Source organism: Salvelinus namaycush, chromosome 2, assembly GCF_016432855.1.
Source record: "Salvelinus namaycush isolate Seneca chromosome 2, SaNama_1.0, whole genome shotgun sequence".
Classification (NCBI taxonomy): Eukaryota; Metazoa; Chordata; class Actinopteri; order Salmoniformes; family Salmonidae; genus Salvelinus; species Salvelinus namaycush.
Genome location: NC_052308.1, coordinates 59554990 through 59575843, shown reverse-complemented (window position 1 = coordinate 59575843; position 20854 = coordinate 59554990). Strand labels below are relative to the sequence as shown.

Sequence of the window (20854 nt, the reverse complement as noted above, 5' to 3'; positions counted from 1 at the left end):
TAAACTGGTGGTGTATGTATACAACTATTTTCTGAGTTACCAGTGCTACTCTGAACTTTCAACTCCATCAGCCAAAGGAGTTATTCCTTGCCAGTGTGCTATTACTTGCTCTTTGGAAGTGATTTTATTGGTGGATGGATGGATGAATAAAAGATTGACTGATTGACTGATTATTTCACTGTCCATTTGTTGTTGCTAGGTTCTGGACTCGGACCCAGTGGACCAGACCCAGGAGGTGGAGGAGGATCTGGACCTGCTCTATGATAGTCTGGAGGTTTACAACCAGAGTGACAGCGGCCCTGAGATGGAGGACAACGAGAGTGTCCTCAGCACGCCCAAACCCAAACTCAAGTAAGGTTTGGCAAAATGTTATCGGTGCTGTACACCTTAACTAAAGTAAGGCCCCACAAAATGTCTCAAATACAGATAAACCCAAACTCAAGTAGGGCCCCACATCATGTCGCCAGTACACCTACACTAAAATATGGCCGCACAAAATGTTGTGAGTACAGCTAAACTCAAACAGGGCCCCATATAATGTTCACACTTTAGTCAAAGTGAAGACTCATATTTTCCTCAGTGTTAAGGGGAGTTTATTTGTGCATTGCTACTGTACATCAAATCAAAAGAGAGAGAAAAGAATGTCGCTGCAGGGGAGAAACGTGAGAGACAACTGCAGCTGAATGACTAGTATGAAAACATCACCTAAATGGGTACACAAGTTAGTGTCACTACTATCCACCTCAGCACAGTCTCTCAAGTATGTCTTTTTTCTGAAAGTTTCAAATATGTTTTTTTTATGTGGTTGTCACCCAGGCCCTTCTTTGAGGGAATGTCCCATTCGAGCTCCCAGACTGAGATTGGGAGTCTGCACAGTCAAAAGAGCCAGGCCAGGGACCTGGCCTGCATCGTAAGAAAGAACACACACACACTCACTCCTCTTTGTTGCCATTGGAGCATAAGGTCACAACAATCCCACGCCACACACACTAACACACACAAATGTTTTTGTTTGTTACTCTGCTGGACTATCTTTTAAATATAATTTGGATTCGCATGCTAATGCTAACACGTGTCCTACCGCTCCCATTTGTTTTTTTAACCCAACAACGCTCAAATGCTCTGAAGCTATGCAAACATGGGTAGGTTGCTGACTATCCAGATCCATTGTCTATTTAGATCTCCAGGTTTATCTCTATTTAGCCATCTATAAGATGAGGAACATTTGTAGCTTGGATGAACTATCCCTTTAAATAGTAGTGATTTGTGACATCCATATATATGCCAGGGGCATCACTTATCAATATTGCATAGAAACTATTCCTAAAAATCGAAAATCAAACAATCCTACGAGCGTCATACACACACCGGTATGAGATAACCGTTGATAAATACCAAATGTTCTCAGCCTCGGTGCTTGTGCACGACCTTGGCTATTTGCGTTTCGAAACATCCCCAAATTAACCATATATGAGCAAAATCATCCCTTTAATGCCAGTAGGTAATATACAACGCCGTACCATGAAATAGCCTACAACGGCCCAACCAAAACAAGCTAAGAAAAAAAATCTGCTCCTAGACTGAAATAGAGTACAACCAAAAGGTTTTATTTAGTTTGCTCAGTTGTGGTTTGACCAGAACAAATAAAAACATAGCTACAAAAAGAGGACAACTCAAGTTTCTTTAACAATGGCAAATATACTTCAAATGAGTGGGCAACAGTCACCAGTAAGCCATCCATCCTCAACAGCTCCCTCCTGTAGGCGTATAGACCAACGTTGCTGTTCTGCAGAATGAACGAGTCGTGGGTTCCACCAGGCCACGACATTCAGCCGCGTTTTTTACGCGTCACACAACCTATCGCCTGCACATTAAGAGTGGAAGCCCTTTTCTGTTCACCTAGTTGAACTCGTTTTGGGGCGGTGCGACGTGGGCGCCCTCTATTGCTCCGTTCGTATTTGGGAACCCATTGATGGCAAAGAAACCCGTCTCGACTTCAACCTGTTGCGCGATGGTGTGTGGAAATGGTATGTTACAGTTCGTTTTGCTGATGATTGCGTCCAAAACATTGGCTCCTCCAGGGATGTGAGATACCGATCAGCAAGCTCCCGCTGAAAAGTGCCCATTGGGATAGCACTTTAATGTGCACCAGAATGGCATGCGTTTGAATGTTTTGTACACTCAGTGTATTTTCCCAATTCTATGCTTGACAAGCAGTTCCCTTTTTCTACCACTTGGCACTGTGCGTACGCATTGTCATGGCTGTGCATAAATGTACACACTCTCAAGCAAATAAATCTCACACTTTGTGTGGAAATGATCTCACGCATGGTTTACACACGGATTTGTGGCTACATGTGATTGATAAATGAAGCCCCAGGCATTTCGAAGGATGAACTATCCCTTTAAATAGTAATGATTTGTGGCGTCCATATATATGCCAGGCATTTTAGTTTAGGTACATTTGTATCTTGGGTGAACTATCCCTATAAATATTACATTCTTTTTGACATCCATATGCCAGGTATTTTAGATGAGGTACATTTGTAGCTATACCCTTTAAATAGTCAATTATATGTGGCATCCATATGCCAGGCATTTTAGATGGTTATTCCTGGATATTCTCGGAATTGTATGTATGGTAGTACTGTGTACTGCACCAGACACTTTGTAACTGTGTGGGTGGTTTCTTAGTGTGAGTGTCAGACATTGAGTAAGGCCAGATTGATTCTGCGTGCACGGTGTCCTAAGCCCTGCAGAAATGATTTGTACTGAGGAGGAACTGTCGTTAATTCAAGCGAGTCAAACATTCCCACAAAATATGGATCTATTCTAGCTAGAACATTGATTGTCTCATCAAATATGTGAGCACCAAGTATCAATAAAGGCATTTCAGAGTTTGACATTTGCGCACGTTAAAGACGGATTCCGCAGTAGGGGAAACAGTTCCACTGTCTGACCCACCGCCATTCTTGTTGTTTTTGTTTTGTCGACGAAGCGGTGAGGAGCGTGGCGAGACGTGGGTCAAAAAAAAATGGCAGTACATATTTTACTGTTCTATTGCACATGCAATGATGTCATAGGGGAAGAAAAGAGTGTTCTTTGTTTGCCGTAACTTCTTTGTTGTTGTAATATCACAAAGAAATGTGACAGTTTCACCATTAAGGATTCCAGCTTTAGGTAAGCAAACTTGTGGAATGTCGCAGATAGAAATGTCATGAACACAGTGTGTTCCTGAAAGTCTGATGTAGCTTGTGTCAAGAAAAAGGAGCCAGCTAAGGGGGTAGCCAGCCACCTACGGGTTAGTAGTCAGCTATTTCGCTGCCAGCTGGCGCATATGAAAACTCACTGTGAACAGAGTTCATGTGATTTATTTTTCTATATTCGAGACATGGAATTAGGATATGCTCAAGGGCGTCCCCTAGCAGGCGGTTTTGGTAACTGCGTCCTGTGTTCTGCTCCTTTTAGGGTGGAGGTCTGCTGACCCCGGACAGGGCCAAAGTCCTAATAGGGACCAAGTATACAGACGACAGCGCCGGATTGGAGTCTCCTGCGGGGGTGAGTGGGAAAGCTGCCCCTAGGTACAGCTCTAATATCAGCTTCCCTTCCCCCAATTCTGACCTTAACCATAAGTGGGGTTAAACTGACCCAAGATCAGTGTCTAGGGACAACTTTACTCTACACCGGGTAACCTCTGGAGGATCCCTGTAGGCTTAACATATTTTGTGCTGTTCCCAAGTGCTCTTTCTCTCTTTCTTTGTCTCTTTTGCTCTTCTCTCTTCCTCAGTGGTTGGGCTGCTCTATCTGTTTCAGGACTTTCTAGTACTTCTCTCTTGCTTTCCACTTTGTCTCTGATTTTGCCTGTCTCTTTGCCACAACTCGCTCCTGTTCTCTCATTTGATGTCTGTCGTTCTCTCTACCTGTCTTTTTTCCCCCATTCCTTCTCTTTCTGACTAACCATGTTTCCATCAAACCATTTTTATAAGTAATGTACCTGTCGGATAAAAAACTCAAGACAGGCCTGATGGAAACAGCAATTGTCAGTAAACATTCCTAAAATGTAGACAGAACAAAATACGGTAGACATGGGGGAAATAGATCCGGGGTTCTTAAACATTTTTGCTTCTCTCACTTCTCTCTCTTCTCTCTCTCTCTCTCTGCACTGCTGTTTTGTCCATTATCATAAATCAGCTCCCATCTGTTTATCTTCCACTCGACCAGTTTGATGCGAACAAGAGTACATTTACACTGTTACCACAAAGACCTCCATTATTGCACACAAGCATACATGTACGCGCACACACACAGACATTGTGTACACACACACACATACACACGAGCGCACTCATACACACACATACACACACATTATGTATAAACACACCGACACCACTCTGAGGCCCAGGTCCAGCTGGCTGTAGAGAGGGCGTCAGCGTATGTATTGGTCCGTGAGAAGAGCAGTGTTTGTTATTCTTCATCGTTGTCTCTCACGCTCCGTTGCCTCCTCTGCAATCGTTCACCCCGGGAACCCCGGCAACGAGGGGCACCTGACAACGCATTTCTTTAGAGAAGGAGGGAAGGAGGGATTCTGAGGAGGTTTGTGTTTGGGGCCCAAGGTTGAGATTTTCAGTGGCCAAACACATGATACTTACATGTACACACATCCACACACTGACACATGATACTTACATGCACACACTGACAGATGATACTTACATGCACACACTGGCACATGATACACACATCCACACACTGACATATGATACTCACATGCACACACTGGCACATGATACTCACATGCACACACATCCACACACTGACACATGATAATTACATGCACACACTGACACATGATACTTACATGCACACACATCCACACACTGACACATGCTAATTACATGCACACACTGACACATGATACTTACATGCACACACATCCACACACTGACACATGATACTTACATGCACACACTGACACATGATACTTGCTTGCACATACTGACACATGATACTTACATGCAAACACTGACACATGATACTTACATGCACATACATCCACACACTGACACATGATACTTACATGCACACACATCCACACACTGACACATGATACTTACATGCACACACTGACACATGATACCTACATGCACACACTGACACATGATACTTACATGCACACACATCCACACACTGACACATGATACTTACATGCACACACATCCACACACTGACACATGATACTTACATGCACACACATCCACACACTGACACATGATACTTACATGCACACACCTCCACACACTGACACATGATACTTACATGCACACACTGACACATGATACTTACATGCACACACATGCACACACTGACACATGATACTTACATGCACACACTGACACATGATACTTACATGCACATATTGACACATGATACTTACATGCACACACTGACACATGATACTTACATGCACATACATCCACACACTGACACATGATACTTACATGCGCACACATCCACGCACTGGCACATGATACTTACATGCACATACATGCATGCACACACTGATGCATGATACTTACATGCACACACATCCACACACTGACACATGATACTTACATGCACATACTGACACATGATACTTACGTGCATGCACATCCACACACTGACACAGGATACTTACATCCACACACTGCGACATGATACTTACATGCGCACACATCCACACACTGACACATGATACTTACGTGCACACACATCCACACACTGACACATGATACTTACATGCACACACATCCACACACTGACAGATGATACTCACATGCACACATATACACACTCTGATACATGATACTTACATGCACACACTGACACATGATACTTACATGCACACACTGACACATGATACTTACATTCACACACTGACACATGATACTTACATGCACACACATCCACACACTGACTCATGATACTTACATGCACACACTGACACATGATACTTACATGCACACACTGAGCTTCATGTGAATGTGTTCACGGACATCTGCCAGGCGTTATGTGATGTTTTCACGGTCACCATGACAACACATTGAAATGCATCGACAACGGGTACCCTGCACAGAAATAGCTGATTTCTAGGTACTTTGTGCATTTCATCGTCTGTTACGTATTGGTTTTGGTTGCTACCTCTTGGGAATGATCCTATTGAGAAAACAATGATCTCAATGGCTGCACCCCAAAATGGCACCATATTCCCTGTGTAGTGTACTCATTTAGGGCCTGTAGGGATCCGGTCAAAAGTAGTGCACTATAAATGGAATAGGGTGCCGTATGGGATGCAGATAATTGAGTTTACCTGTAAAACAGGTGTTCTCAACTCGCACAGGGTGAACCTTCGTGACTTGTGTCTCTGGTGTCAGTGAATTCCCACTGACAATACCAACTGGAAAAGGACTGTTAAGTAAAGTGTTAATTAATCAGCGGGAACACGGTGCAGCGGATGGAAATCCAAAGAATGTGTCACGTTCCTGACCTGTTTTCCCTTGTTTTTGTATTTGTTTAGTATGGTCAGGGCGTGAGTTGGGGTGGGTATTCTAGGTTGTGTGTCTAGTTTGTCTGTTTCTGTGTCCAGCCTAATATGGTTCTCAATCAGAGACAGCTGTCAATCGTTGTCCCTGATTGAGAATCATATATAGGTGGCTTGTTTTGTGTTGGGGATTGTGGGTGGTTGTTTCCTGTCTTTGTGTTTTGTCTGCACCAGCTAGGACTGTGACGGTTAGTTTGTTTTGTCATTTTGTATAGTGTCTTGTTTTGTGTTAATTAAATAATGGAAAATTACCACGCTGCAAATTGGTCCTCAGATCCTTCTCGCCTCTCCTCGTCTGAGGAGGAGGACGACTTAGACTGCCGTTACAGAACCACCCACCAAACTCGGACCAAGCAGCGTGAGTACGAGCAGCAGCGGCCCACTACACAGGAATCCTGGACATGGGAGGAAATTCTGGAGGGTAAAGGACACTGGGCTCACATTGGAGAATATCGCCGCTCTCGGGAAGAGATGGAGGCAGCTAAAGCCCAGGAGCGGTGGTATGAGGAGGCAGCACGGAAGCGTGGCTGGAAGCCCGTGAAGAAACCCCAAAAATTTCTTGGGGGGGGGCTAAAGGGTTGTGTGGTGAAGGTAGGTAGGAAACCTGCGCCCACTTCCCATGCTTACCGTGGAGAGCGGGAGTACGGGCAGACACCGTGTTATGCGGAAGAGCGCACGGTGTCTCCTGTACGTGTGCATAGCCTGGTGCGGGTTATTCCACCTCCCCGCACTGGGCGGGCTAGATTGAGCATTGAGCCAAGTGCCATGAAGCCGGCTCAACATATCTGGCCTCCAGTACGTCTCCTCGGGCCGGTGTACATGGCACCAGCCTTACGTATGGTGTCCCCGGTTCGCCAACACAGCCCAGTGCGGGTTATTCCACCTCCCCGCACTGGACGGGCTACGGGGAGCATTCAACCAGGTAAGGTTGGGCAGGCTCGGTGCTCAAGGGAGCCAGTACGCCTGCACGGTCCGGTATATCCGGCGCCACCTTCCCGCCCCAGCCCAGTACCACCAGTGCCTACACCGCCTACACCACGCACCAGGCTTCTAGTGCGTCTCCAGAGCCCTGTTCCTCCTCCACGCACTCTCCCTGTGGTGCGTGTCTCCAGCCCAGTGCCTCCAGTTCCGGCACCACGCATCAAGCCTCCTGTGCGTCTCCAGAGCCCTGTACGCACTGTTCCTTCTCCCCGCACTCGCCCTGAGGTGCGTGCCCTCAGCCCGGTACCACCAGTGCCGGTACCACACACCAGGCCTATAGTGCGCTTTGAGAGTCCAGTGTGCCCTGTTCCTGCTCCCCGCACTAGCCTTGAGGTGCGTGTCTCCAGTCCGGTACCACCAGTTCCGGCACCACGCACCAGGCCTACTGTGCGCCTCAGCAGGTCAGAGTCGGTCGTCTGCCCAACTCCGCCTGCACTGCTCGTCTGCCCAGCGCCGTCTGAGCTGCCTGCCTGCCCAGCGCCGTCTGAGCCATCCGTCTGCCCAGCGCCGTCTGAGCCATCCGTCTGCCCAGCGCCATCTGAGCCATCCGTCTGCCCAGCGCCATCTGAGCAATCCGTCTGCCCAGCGCCATCTGAGCCATCCGTCTGCCCAGCGCCATCTGAGCCATCCGTCTGCCCAGCGCCATCTGAGCCATCCGTCTGCCCAGCGCCATCTGAGCCATCCGTCTGCCCAGCGCCATCTGAGCCATCCGTCTGCCCCGAGCCTTCAGAGCCGCCCGTCTGTCCCGAGCCATTAGAGCCGTCCGTCAGTCAGGAGCCGCCAGAGCCGTCAGTCAGGAGCCGCCAGAGCCGTCCGTCAGTCAGGAGCCGCCAGAGCCGTCAGTCAGGAGCCGCCAGAGCCGTCCGTCCGTCAGTCAGGAGCCGCCAGAGCCGCCCGCCAGTCAGGAGCCGCCAGAGCCGCCCGCCAGTCAGGAGCCGCCAGAGCCGCCCGCCAGTCAGGAGCCGCCAGAGCCGCCAGCCAGTCAGGAGCCGCCAGAGCCGCCAGCCAGTCAGGAGCCGCCAGAGCCGCCAGCCAGTCAGGAGCCGCCAGAGCCGCCAGCCAGTCAGGAGCCGCCAGAGCCGCCAGCCAGTCAGGAGCCGCCAGCCAGTCAGGAGCCGCCAGCCAGTCAGGAGCCGCCAGAGCCGCCAGCCAGTCAGGAGCCGCCAGCCAGTCAGGAGCCGCCAGCCAGTCAGGAGCCGCCAGAGCCGCCAGCCAGTCAGGAGCCGCCAGAGCCGCCAGCCAGTCAGGAGCCGCCAGCCAGTCAGGAGCCGCCAGAGCCGCCAGCCAGTCAGGAGCCGCCAGAGCCGCCAGCCAGTCAGGAGCCGCCAGAGCCGCCAGCCAGTCAGGAGCCGCCAGCCAGTCAGGAGCCGCCAGCCAGTCAGGAGCCGCCAGCCAGTCAGGAGCCGCCAGAGCCGCCAGCCAGTCAGGAGTCGCCAGAGCCGCCAGCCAGTCAGGAGCCGCCAGCCAGTCAGGAGCCGCCAGAGCCGCCAGCCAGTCAGGAGCCGCCAGAGCCGCCAGCCAGTCAGGAGCCGCCAGAGCCGCCAGCCAGTCAGGAGCCGCCAGAGCCGCCAGCCAGTCAGGAGCCGCCAGAGCCGCCAGCCAGTCAGGAGCCGCCAGAGCCGCCCGCCAGTCATGAGCTGCCCGCCAGTCATGAGCTGCCCTCCAGTCATGAGCTGCCCTCCAGTCATGAGCTGCCCTCCAGTCATGAGCTGCCTTCCAGTCATGAGCTGCCTTCCAGTCATGAGCTGCCTTCCAGTCATGAGCTGCCCTTCAGTCATGAGCTGCCTTCCAGTCATGAGCTGCCTTCCAGTCATGAGCTGCCTTCCAGTCATGAGCTGCCCTCCAGTCATGAGCTGCCCTCCAGTCATGAGCTGCCCCTCAGCCCGGAGCTGCCATTAGTCCGGAGCTGCCCTTCAGTCCAGAGCTGCCTCTCTGTCCGGAGCTGCCTCTCTGTCCGGAGTTGCCCCACTGTCCGGAGCTACCTCTCTGTCCGGAGCTACCTCTCTGTCCTGAGCTACCTCTCTGTCCTGAGCTATCTCTCTGTCCTGAGCTACCTCTCTGTCCTGAGTTATCTCCTCTATTTAGGAGGGACCTTTGGGAAGGTTCCTAGACCAGGGTCGGGGGCGAGGGTCGCCACTCAAAGGACGCTAAGGAGGGGGATAAAGACAATGGTGGAGTGGTGTCCTCGTCCTGCGCCGGAGCCGCCACTGCGGACAGATGCCCACCCAGACCCTCCCCTTGAGTTTTAGGGGTGCGCCCGGAGTTCGCACCTTGAGGGGGGGGTTCTGTCACGTTCCTGACCTGTTTTCCCTTGTTTTTGTATTTGTTTACTATGGTCAGGGCGTGAGTTGGGGTGGGCATTCTAGGTTGTGTGTCTAGTTTGTCTGTTTCTGTGTCCAGCCTAATATGGTTCTCAATCAGAGACAGCTGTCAATCGTTGTCCCTGATTGAGAATCATATATAGGTGGCTTGTTTTGTGTTGGGGATTGTGGGTGGTTGTTTCCTGTCTTTGTGTTTTGTCTGCACCAGCTAGGACTGTGACGGTTAGTTTGTTTTGTCATTTTGTATAGTGTCTTGTTTTGTGTTGTCGTGACGTTGTATTAGTTAATGTGGCGACTGTTGCTCATCGAATGATTACAAGTTTCTAATTGCGTGATTAACTGAATCAAGCAATTATTAACTCATTAACCTGGGGCACCATGGGAAAACTAGTTTTTATTGAGTTTCTATTTCCCAAATTAACTCAAAGAATATCAGAATATCGATTTTACCACAGCCGCTAATTAACCAGTTGCCTCTAACAGTCTCGTTCTGAACGTCGTATAGCCCGGGATTCTGCACGGACCCGGGTCTCACTAATGAATTCGCACCACACCAGTCTTAGTTAAATGTTTATTTACTAAAAAGCTAAAATGATGATAAAAGATACACATACACAAAAACACATTCTAGGCTATTGATTAGAACTTAGTATAACGGGCCAACACACTAGGGCGCGTGTTACCCAAAATGGGGATTTAAAAGAGAGAGAAAGAGAGAAAGTACACAAGAGGAATATACATTTGGGTGAAATTGTCAGCTATGCTCATTCTAACCCTAGCCTTGCCCCAAACTGACGCTGTTATGAGTTAGAATATAATGATGTAATTACTTGTGGAGGTTCTCCGTGGATTTTCCCGCGTGGACCGTTCAAGCTGCTCAATGACACACTTCTCCTGCGCACCTCTCTAGGTGTCCTCACGACACGATGTCCGTGTCCTTTGGCTTTACTGGCCTGTTCCTTTGTCCTCGCTCTGGAAGGGGTCTTCGGAGGACAGATAGCTCTGTAGCTCAGAGCTCACAGCGTAGAGATGAAAGAGTGTAGATACCACGATTCGATGGGGAGTGGAGGCTAGGTGGTTCGGCTTGAATACACCCGCTTAGACACGCTACTCATCCGTAGCTTGGGTAGAAAAAGATTTCTTTGTCTTCAACTTGTTGCGTTTTGGATTCGTTGACCTTTTAGACCTTTGGCTGCAGCTCGGGTCACTTAGTCATATCTGTTAATTCTGCACTCACAGGTTTTATACCCTCGGGTCAGAAGTGGGCGTAACCGCCTTCAGGGCAATTCTCTGGGCGTACCAGGTTTAAGGGGCAAGGTATAGATTTTACTCAAATCCAATTTTAGACAACTAACTTCACATTTCATCTCTACCGAAACATTCTCTTTGTATGTTGTGTGGAAAATGTCCAAATCAATGTATAAACATCAAGCATATACGAGGAAAACTCTTAACGTTACAATGTTTTCATAATAACGTCATCTATTAACCTTTAATAACAAAACAAAAATGACATACATTTTCATATTCCATCTATCGTTATGACCACCATTGTAGTTGACGGAAACCATTGTTCCAAAGTCCCTTTATTGCATGTTTAAAGTTCTGAGGCTGGTTCTCCATAGTGAGAGGGAATATTTTCTGTGGCCTCAGAATTACCATGGGTGTGAGGGGTCATAAAACCCCCACATCTTCAGACCCTTAGATCTCTCCTCATCTGTTGGGGTTGAGAGATAATCTGTAGGGTTGTGGTCTCCTGTAACCTGACCTGATCAGGACAGTCATGACAGTGTTAATTAAATAATGGAAAATTACCACGCTGCACATTGGTCCTCAGATCCTTCTCGCCTCTCCTCGTCTGAGGAGGAGGACGACTTAGACTGCCGTTACAGAATGGGTGAAATACCCTAGTATGTACTCTACATTCCTGTATATATTTTGAACTATATTTCTCCCATTATGTCCAGGACGCGGAGGATGAGGAGACTAGGGCTGGCACAGGGCCAGGGGAGGCTAACCCCAACCCCACCCCCACCAGCTGGGACCTGAGCACGGACAAACTGCCCGGCCCAGTGGCCAAACTCTGCAAGACCGAGTCTCAGACACTCATGTCGCCCAGGTAGCTGCTCACTTGCATGTATGACATTTATGCATTCACGCATGTTTGCAGTCACGCACGCACACACACAGTCACACACACACACACACACATACACACACAGTCACACACACAGTGCTGCTTATTAACCATTACACTCTGACTAAACAAGGATGGGTGTGCATGCTTTATTCCAACCCAGCACTAATACACCTGATACCACTAACTGTGATCCAGATTGATCATGACTAGTTCATTATTTGAAACTGGTGTGTTAGTGCCGGGCTGGAACAAAGCCTGCAAACCCAGTAGCTTTCCAGGGCCTGAGTTGGATAAGACACATGCCCTAAATACAATTGATGGGATGAGAGAGGGGGAGGAAGAGAGAGAAGGGAAGAGGGGGGGAGAGAAGGAATGAGAAAGAGAGGGAGAGATCAGGTCTACCTCTGGTTGTTCAGCGCCATACAGTGATTTCCCCCGCTACGCCTATCTATAAACAAACGAATCAGCAGAAGGACGTCCCCTGGCGCCACTTCCACCGACGCTCTACTCGTCTGATGAATCAAAGTCAGATCCATTGAGTAAGCAATCTGCCTTGTGCAGACATTGCACACGTGTCTTTGTACATTTCTCTATTGTGCAAGGATAATTTAACTCAACCATGAATGTGTAGCTGGCTTACAGCAACCACATTGATAATGCGTGGGAGACATTTTGTGCTCACAAAATGCTTCCAGAACAAAAGCTTGAAAAGCTTTTGCTGGGGAGAGTCACGGGGGAGGATTAGATGGCCAGGATTGTCTGAGGAGTTCTACTGTAGGCATATCTACTACTTAGAATTGATGGAGATTTTGTTTTATTTATTAAGATTTCTCAGCGGTGACTCAACCTAGCTCAGTTGTGGCTCAGTGCTTCATTGGGTCGGTGCCTGTTTGTGGTTCACAGTAAAACAGAGAACAAGCTGCAGAGGCGTCCTAGGAGCACGTCCATGAAGGACCGGCAGAACTCCAAGGCCCAGAGTGACAGGACTAGCAGCATTGACAGCGAGACATCGCCGGAATCCAGGATCGCTGTCCAGGTGTGTGTGAGTGTGTGCTCAATAGTAAAGTAAGCTAGTGTGTGTGTGTGTGTGTGTGTGTGTGTGTGTGTGTGTGTGTGTGTGTGTGTGTGTGTGTGTGTGTGTGTGTGTGTGTGTGTGTGTGTGTGTGTGTGTGTGTACAAGATCAACATATGTGTATACAGATAGACCATCTCTTTGACTTCTGCCTCTTCCTCCGCCAGGTTCCCAGGAAGTCAGTGTACGACCAGCTGAACCAGATCCTTATCTCTGACGAGCAGCTCCCAGAGAGCATCATCCTCATCAACACCACAGACTGGCAGGGCCAGGTAGGCTACTTCTCTGTGTGGGGGTCTGTGTGCCTAATTATGTGGTAAAAACAAGGGTACTATCTGGGCATATAAAATAATTCAAATCAGTTGGTATCCACTTTTTTTTCAATTAATAAATTGTAAAGATACAAAATCGTAATTACAGTATTGTATAAATACTATGAAATTACCGTCTTACCATATACATATAGTGTATTATGCTACTCATTCTGTCAGTAGCATTTGCATCAGCTGTGCACTCAACAAACATACTCCTTTTAGGAACATGCGCCAGACCAGGTATTTTTAGACATTCATATCTCTAAGCCTAGCTGGAGATAGGCTTAGCAATCAGGGGGAATCCATTGCTTATGTAAACATAATGCAACTCTGGAGCATGTGCCCTCACAAACACAAACGTGCGTGGATGTACACTCACACACGCAGACCTGAGGTCTTTTGAGTCGGCTTCTGGTTGACTAGCTCAGTTTATCCCAAGCCCCGTCTCACCTCTGTCTGTCTCTCTCTCTCTCTCTCTCTCTCTCTCTCTCTCTCTCTCTCTCTCTCTCTCTCTCTCTCTCTCTCTCTCTGTCTCTCTGTCTCTGTCTCTGTCTCTGTCTCTCTGTCTCTCTCTCTCGCTCTCTCTCTCTGTCTCTCTCTGTCTCTCTCTGTCTCTCTCTGTCTCTCTCTCTCTGTCTCGCTCTCTCTCTCTGTCTCGCTCTCTCTCTCTGTCTCTCTCTGTCTCTCTCTGTCTCTCTGTCTCTCTCTGTCTCTCTCTGTCTCTCTCTGTCTCTCTCTCTGTCTCTCTCTCTGTCTCTCTGCCCTCTGTCTCTCCCTCCCTCCCTGCAGTATCTATCTGAGATTCTCCATGAGCACAGCCAGCCTATCGTGTGCACCATCTCTGGTGCGGATGTCCATGCAGCCTTCAACACCATCGTCACCAGGATCCAGAGATTGTAAGAACTCACTTCCTTTGCAGACTTTTTAACGTGAATTTTAATTCAGTGGTCACCAAGGTGAGTGGATCTTATGATGGTCATGATTAGGCCCGTATATTTTTTGATATGTGAAACGTTTTGGTAGCACTTTCCATTACAGCGCAGAATAAAGGGGTAATAACATTGTTATAAAGTGGAAACAAGTTACTGTTTCTCAATGTTTCCCCCCCACCTCTCTGACTAGCTGTAACTGCAACGCCCAGACACCCCCCACCATCAAAGTGGCGGTGGGCGGAGACCAGAGTTACCTCAGCACCATCCTCAGGTGCTTCGTGGAGCAGCTGGCCAACAAGACGCCTGATTGGCTCAGCTATATCCGCTTCCTGGTCATCCCTGTCGGTAAGCAGCAATTCAGCCAATCGCCATGGAGTCCAGGTTCGGGTTAGTCGTCAATTCCATTTCAATTCAGTAGATTTAGGGGATAAATTTAAACTCTCATTCATGCATTGGAAAAGTCCACAAACAATAGAAAATAATGACCTATTTACAATTCTGCACACATAACTCAAGACTCCCATAAATCATACATTGACGTCAAACGGAAAACTGCACGCAAAACAATAGTTACAGGAACAGATCTCATATAGGACCCTGGGTATCATAGCAGGCTAACAACATACAGACTAGAAAAGTTGGACTCCGTTTTGTTTTCCTGTGGCCTTCTAATCAGTCTGCTCCTCCCTCTGCAGGCACTCATCCTCTGGCCAAACACATGTCTTCGTTCGACAGCAAGTTCAACAACATCTTCATGGACGCCGGCTGGAGGGACTTGTTTGGCAGACTGGAGGCCCCAACATCAGGTACAGCAGAGAACTGGAGCAGCTAACGCTTACTATGAGCCACAATGCCATGTATGATAGGGATCTGCTCGTAATGCTTCATAAATACAGTTATAGATGTTTAGGAACATCTATCAGCATTATGGTGCATTATGCGTCACATCATATCAAATGTTATTGGTCACATACACGTGTTTAGCAGATGTTATTGCGGGTGTAGCGAAATGCTTGTGCTTCTAGTTCCGACAGTGCAGAAAATAAAATTAATATCTAACAATTTCACAACATATACCCAATACACACGAGTAAGGAATGGAATTAAGAATATATAAATATATGGATGAGCAATGTCAGAGCATACAGTAGAATAGTATAGAATACAGTATATACATTTGAGATTAGTAATGCAAGATATGTAAACATTGTTAAAGTGACATTATTAAAGTGACTAGTGTTCCATTTATTAAAGTGGCCAATGATTTCAAGTCTGTGTATATAGGCAGCTGCCTCTCTGTGCTAGTGATGGCTATTTAACAGTCTGATGACCTTGAGATAGAAGCTGTTTTTCAGTCTCTAGGTCCCAGCTTTGATGCACCTATACTGACCTCGCCTTCTGGATGATAGCGGAGTTAACAGGCAGTGGCTCGGGTGGTTGTTGTCCTTGATTATCTTTTTGGCCTTCCTGTGACATCGGGTGCTGTGGAGGGCAGGTAGTTTGCCCCCAGTGATGCGTTGTGCAGACCCACCACCCTCTGGAGAGTTCTGCGATTGTGGGCGGTACAGTTGCCGTACCAGGCGGTGATACAGCCCAACAGGATGCTCTCAATTGTGCATCTGTAAAAGTTTGTGAGGGTTTTAGGTGACAAGCCACATTTCTTCAGTCTCCTGAGGTTAAAGAGACGTTGTTGCGCCTTCTTCACCACACTGTCTGTGTGGGTAGACCATTTCAGTTTGTCAGTGATGTGTACGCCGAGGAACTTAAAACTTTCCACCTTCTCTACTGCTGTCCTGTCGATGTGGATGGGGGGATGCTCCCTCTGCTGTTTCCTGAAGCCCACGATCATCTCCTTTGTTTTGTTGACGTTGAGTGAGAGGTTATTTTCCTGGCACCACACTCCCAGAGCCCTCACCTCCTCCCTGTAGGCCGTCTCATCGTTGTTGTTAATCAAGCCTACTACTGTTGTGTCGTCTGCAAACTTGATGGTTGAGTTGGAGGCGTGCTTGGCCACGCAGTCATGGGTGAACAGGGAGTACAGGAGGGGGCTGAGTACGCACTCTTGTGGGGGCCCCAGTGTTGAGGATCAGCGAAGTGGTGTTGTTTCCTACCTTCACTACCTGGGGGCGACTCGTCAGGAAGTCCAGGGCCCAATTGCACAGGGCGGTGTTCAGACCCAGGGCCTCAAGCTTAATGATGAGCTTGAAGGGTACTATGGTGTTAAATGCTGAGTTATAGTCAATGAACAGCATTCTTACATAGGTATTCCTCTTGTCCAGATGGGATAGGGCAGTGTGCAGTGTGATGGCAATTGCATCGTCTGTGGACATATTGGGGCGGTAAGCAAATTGAAGTGGGTCTAGGGTGACAGGTAAGATGGAGGTGATATGAACCTTGACTAGCCTCTCAAAGCACTTCATGATGACAGAAGTGAGTGCTACGGAGCGATAGTCATTTAGTTCAGTTATCTTTGCATTCTTGGGTACAGGAACAATGGTGGCCATCTCAAAGCATGTGGGGACAGCAGACTGGAACGGGGAGAGATTGAATATGTTGGTAAACACACCAACCAGCTGGTCTGCGCATGCTCTGAGGAGGCAGCTAGGGATGCCGTCTGGGCCGGCAGCCTTGCGAGGGTTAACACGTTTAAATGTCTTACTCACGTCGGCCATTGAGAAGGAGAGCCCATTGTCCTTGGTAGCGGGCCGCGTCGGTGGCACTGTGTTATGTACTGACCACACCACTCGCGTCAACGCACTGCAAGTCCGGCCTCTCCCATCTCCTCATTGGTTTTAGCTTGTCCGGAAGCAAGACATCGGTGTCTGCGACGTGGCTAGTTTTCCTTTTGTAGTCTGTGATTGTCTGTAGACCCTGCCACATATGTCTTGTGTCTGAGCCATTGAATTGCGACTCCACTTTGTCTCTACACTGATGTTTTGATTTCCATGCGGAGGGAATGACTACTCTGTTTGTATTCTTCCATATTCCCAGACACCTTGCCATGTTTAAATGCGGTGGTTCGCGCTTTCAGTTTTGCACGAATGCTGCCATCTATCCACGGTTTCTGGCGAGGGTAGATTTTAATTGTCACTGTGGGTACAACATCTCCTATAAACTTCCTGATAAAGGCAGTTACTGTTTCAGTATATTCGTCAATATTATTTCCGGAAGCTACCCAGAACATATCCCAGTCCACGTGGTCAAAACAATCTTGAAGCGTGGATTCCGATTGGTCAGACCAGCATTGAATAGTCCTTAGCACGAGTACTTCCTGTTTGAGTTTCTGCCTATAGGAAAGGAGGGTAAAAATGGAGTCGTGGTCAGATTTGCCGAAAGGAATGCGGGGGAGGGCCTTGTATGCATCCCGGAAGTTGGAGTAACAGTGGTCTAGTGTTTTAGCAGCACGAGTACTACAGTCGAAATTTAGGCATCCTTTTCTTCAAATTTGCTTAAGTCTTTCTAAATGTTCTTAAAATGTACTAGTTTGTTATAATTATAATATTGTATTTATTTATTAAAAACATTATTACAAAATATATAAGTTATTATTTATGTACAGGGTATTCATAGCAGGAGGTTTTACCGAAATACTTCTTTAAGTGTAATATGCTCACATACACACAATATTAGTATATTATGATGCTTCTACTGTTGCATTACTGTAGGTGTTGAATGATAATACAATACATTAATAATAAAATAATAATAATAGTAATACATGGGATTTAAAAAGGGTGTAAAAACAAAAACATGATAGGTTGTGCCCTCCACTTTGGGTTTCCCAAGACAACATTGATGTGGCAGGCCGCGTGTCTCAGTACCTGGCTGGGGCCAGTGTCTCACACCAGTGTCCCATCTCTGAGGCCATGCTCACCTACAAACAGAAAAGGTAAGGTGTGTGTGTGTGTGTGCAAGCAAACGTGTGCATGCATGTGAGTGCAGCATGAATGGGGGATATGTGTGCCAATGCACGCGTGTGCATGTGTGCGTGTGTTTATGAAATGTCTGGTAAAATGTAGATATTACGTATGTAGATAGTTTTGTATGCTATTATTCTATTATGCTATTAAACTATATTTGGATGATCTATTGTATAGCAAGTGCTCCCTCTACACTTCAGATTATTCAATTTAGTGGCTACATTCTCATTAATTTATTTTTGGAATAAATCAACACCAGTATTGCTAATTTCAACCACATGCAATGACATTCATCGACAACATTCGCTTATTCAAATTAGCACCAACAGAATATCAACATGTCGACTCCACTTTGACAGCACATATTTGGCGACAGTTGACTCACACAGAAGTCATGAACTCGTGACGAAGGAACAACAACGACGTGAACCATTTTACCACACTGAGTTTTTCTACCTTTTTCTTTCATTTGCATTCAAGGAAGAGAAGCTTGTATTTTGATTTTTACATCAGGTATCTGGCCGCAGCCTTCCGTTTGACCCCGCCCCCCTGCTGTGTTGCATTTTGTCCACCAATATAACCTGTGACCCCTTGTTGTCTAATGCCTAACCCACCCACACATAACTCGCTGTTCGTCTTAACTTCATATCTGGCCTGCACCGACTACCCCCCGTGTTGATTTGAATTTTTGCATGTCTTACTGTCTTAACCACTTGTTTGTTTGTCTGGCTTGGTTGGCTTTTGGTTTGGATTTGGTTTGGATATGTGGATTTTGGATAAGATACAGCCGCATTAACTTTTACTTGGTACTCATCCCGGATCCGGGAGCACCCTCATCAGTAAAAAAGCTGACTAGCATAGCTTAGCATAGCGCCACAAGTAAATACTAGCATCTAAATATCATGAAATCACAAGTCCAAGACACCAGATGAAAGATACACATCTTGTGAATCCAGCCATCATTTCTGATTTTTAAAATGTTTTACAGGGAAGACACAATATGTATTTCTATTAGCTAACCACGATAGCAAAAGACTCAACTTTTTTTTCTCCACCATTTTTTTACTGCATAGGTAGCTATCACAAATTCGACCAAATAAAGATATAAATAGTCACTAACCAAGAAACAACTTCATCAGATGACAGTCTGATAACATATTTATTGTATAGCATATGTTTTGTTCGAAAAATGTGCATATTTCAGGTATAAATCATAGTTTTACATTGCAGCCACCATCACAAAATCTCACCAAAGCAGCTAGAATAACTACAGAGACCAACGTGAATTACCTAAATACTCATCATAAAACATTTATGAAAAATACACAGCGTACAGCAAATGAAAGACAAACATCTTGTGAATCCAGACAATATTTGAGATTTTTTAAGTGTTTTACAGCGAAAACACAATATAGCATTATATTAGCTTACTACAATAGCCAACCACACAGCAGCATTGATTCATGCACGTTAGCGATAGCGAATAAACCAGCAAAAGATATAAAAATTTTCACTAACCTTCTCAAAACTTCATCAGATGACAGTCCTATAACATCATATTACACAATACATTTATGGTTTGTTCGAAAATGTGCATATTTAGCGGCACAAATCGTGGTTATACAATGAGAATAGTAGCCAAACTGCAAACAAAATGTCGGGAGAAATCTTGGGAGAGGCACCTAATCTAATCAATAACTAATCATAAACTTGACTAAAAAATACAGGTTGGACAGCAAATGAAAGATACATTAGTTCTTAATGCAACCGCTGTGTTAGATTTTAAAAATTAACGTTACTACGACATACAGCGTGCGTTAAAGCGAGACCGCACCGAAATTAATGGCGGAATAATAGTTTAACATTTTTCAACAGAAATACGAATTAACATCATAAATAGTTCTTACTATTTGATGAGCTTCCATCAGAATCTTGTGCAAGTTGTCCTTTGTCCAGAATAATCGTTGCTTGGTTGTAGATTGTCGTCTTCAACTTTGGAATTAGCAGCAAACATTAGCCATGTGGCGAAGACGTGTCCAACTCACCATAACGCAGCACAAATAAAATACCGAAAATCGCAATATACTGATATAAACTGATATAACTCGGTTTAAAATAACTACATTATGATGTTTTTAACACCTATATCGAATAAAATCAGAGCCGGATATATCTAACGCCTATAACGAGAGCTTTTCAGAATGCAATCCTGAGGTCTGTCTTGCGTCATGACGAACGTTGAAAAGACTGCACACCCGGTTCCAAGAGCTTTTGTACGGCCTCAGATCTACCTAGACACCCCATTCCAATTCTCACTGCTTACTGACATCTAGGGGAAGGCGTATGCAGTGCATGTCGACCCATAGATTACATGCAAATTAATAAACTGACCCTGGAACAGAGTGCCCGATTTCAGATTTCTCACTTCCTGACAGGAAGTTTGCTGCAAAATGAGTTCTGTTTTACTCACAGATATAATTCAAACGGTTTTAGAAACTAGAGAGTGTTTTCTATCCAATAGTAATAATAATATGCATATTGTACGAGCAAGAATTGAGTACGAGGCAGTTTAATTTGGGAACGTTTTTTTA

General features: G+C 46.5%; 1 protein-coding gene across 1 annotated transcript in view; it reads left to right on the top strand.

The window, feature by feature from the left end:
- Positions 1-20854, top strand: part of LOC120022483 (phosphofurin acidic cluster sorting protein 2-like) — a 102495-nt gene that overhangs the window by 68271 nt on the left and 13370 nt on the right. The window contains exons 9-18 of the mRNA XM_038966407.1: positions 200-351; positions 817-910; positions 3469-3558; positions 11853-12004; positions 12929-13061; positions 13265-13369; positions 14201-14307; positions 14534-14688; positions 15039-15149; positions 18130-18232. Coding sequence (XP_038822335.1) covers positions 200-351; positions 817-910; positions 3469-3558; positions 11853-12004; positions 12929-13061; positions 13265-13369; positions 14201-14307; positions 14534-14688; positions 15039-15149; positions 18130-18232 — 1202 coding nt within the window. The remainder of the gene's footprint in view (positions 1-199; positions 352-816; positions 911-3468; positions 3559-11852; positions 12005-12928; positions 13062-13264; positions 13370-14200; positions 14308-14533; positions 14689-15038; positions 15150-18129; positions 18233-20854) is intronic.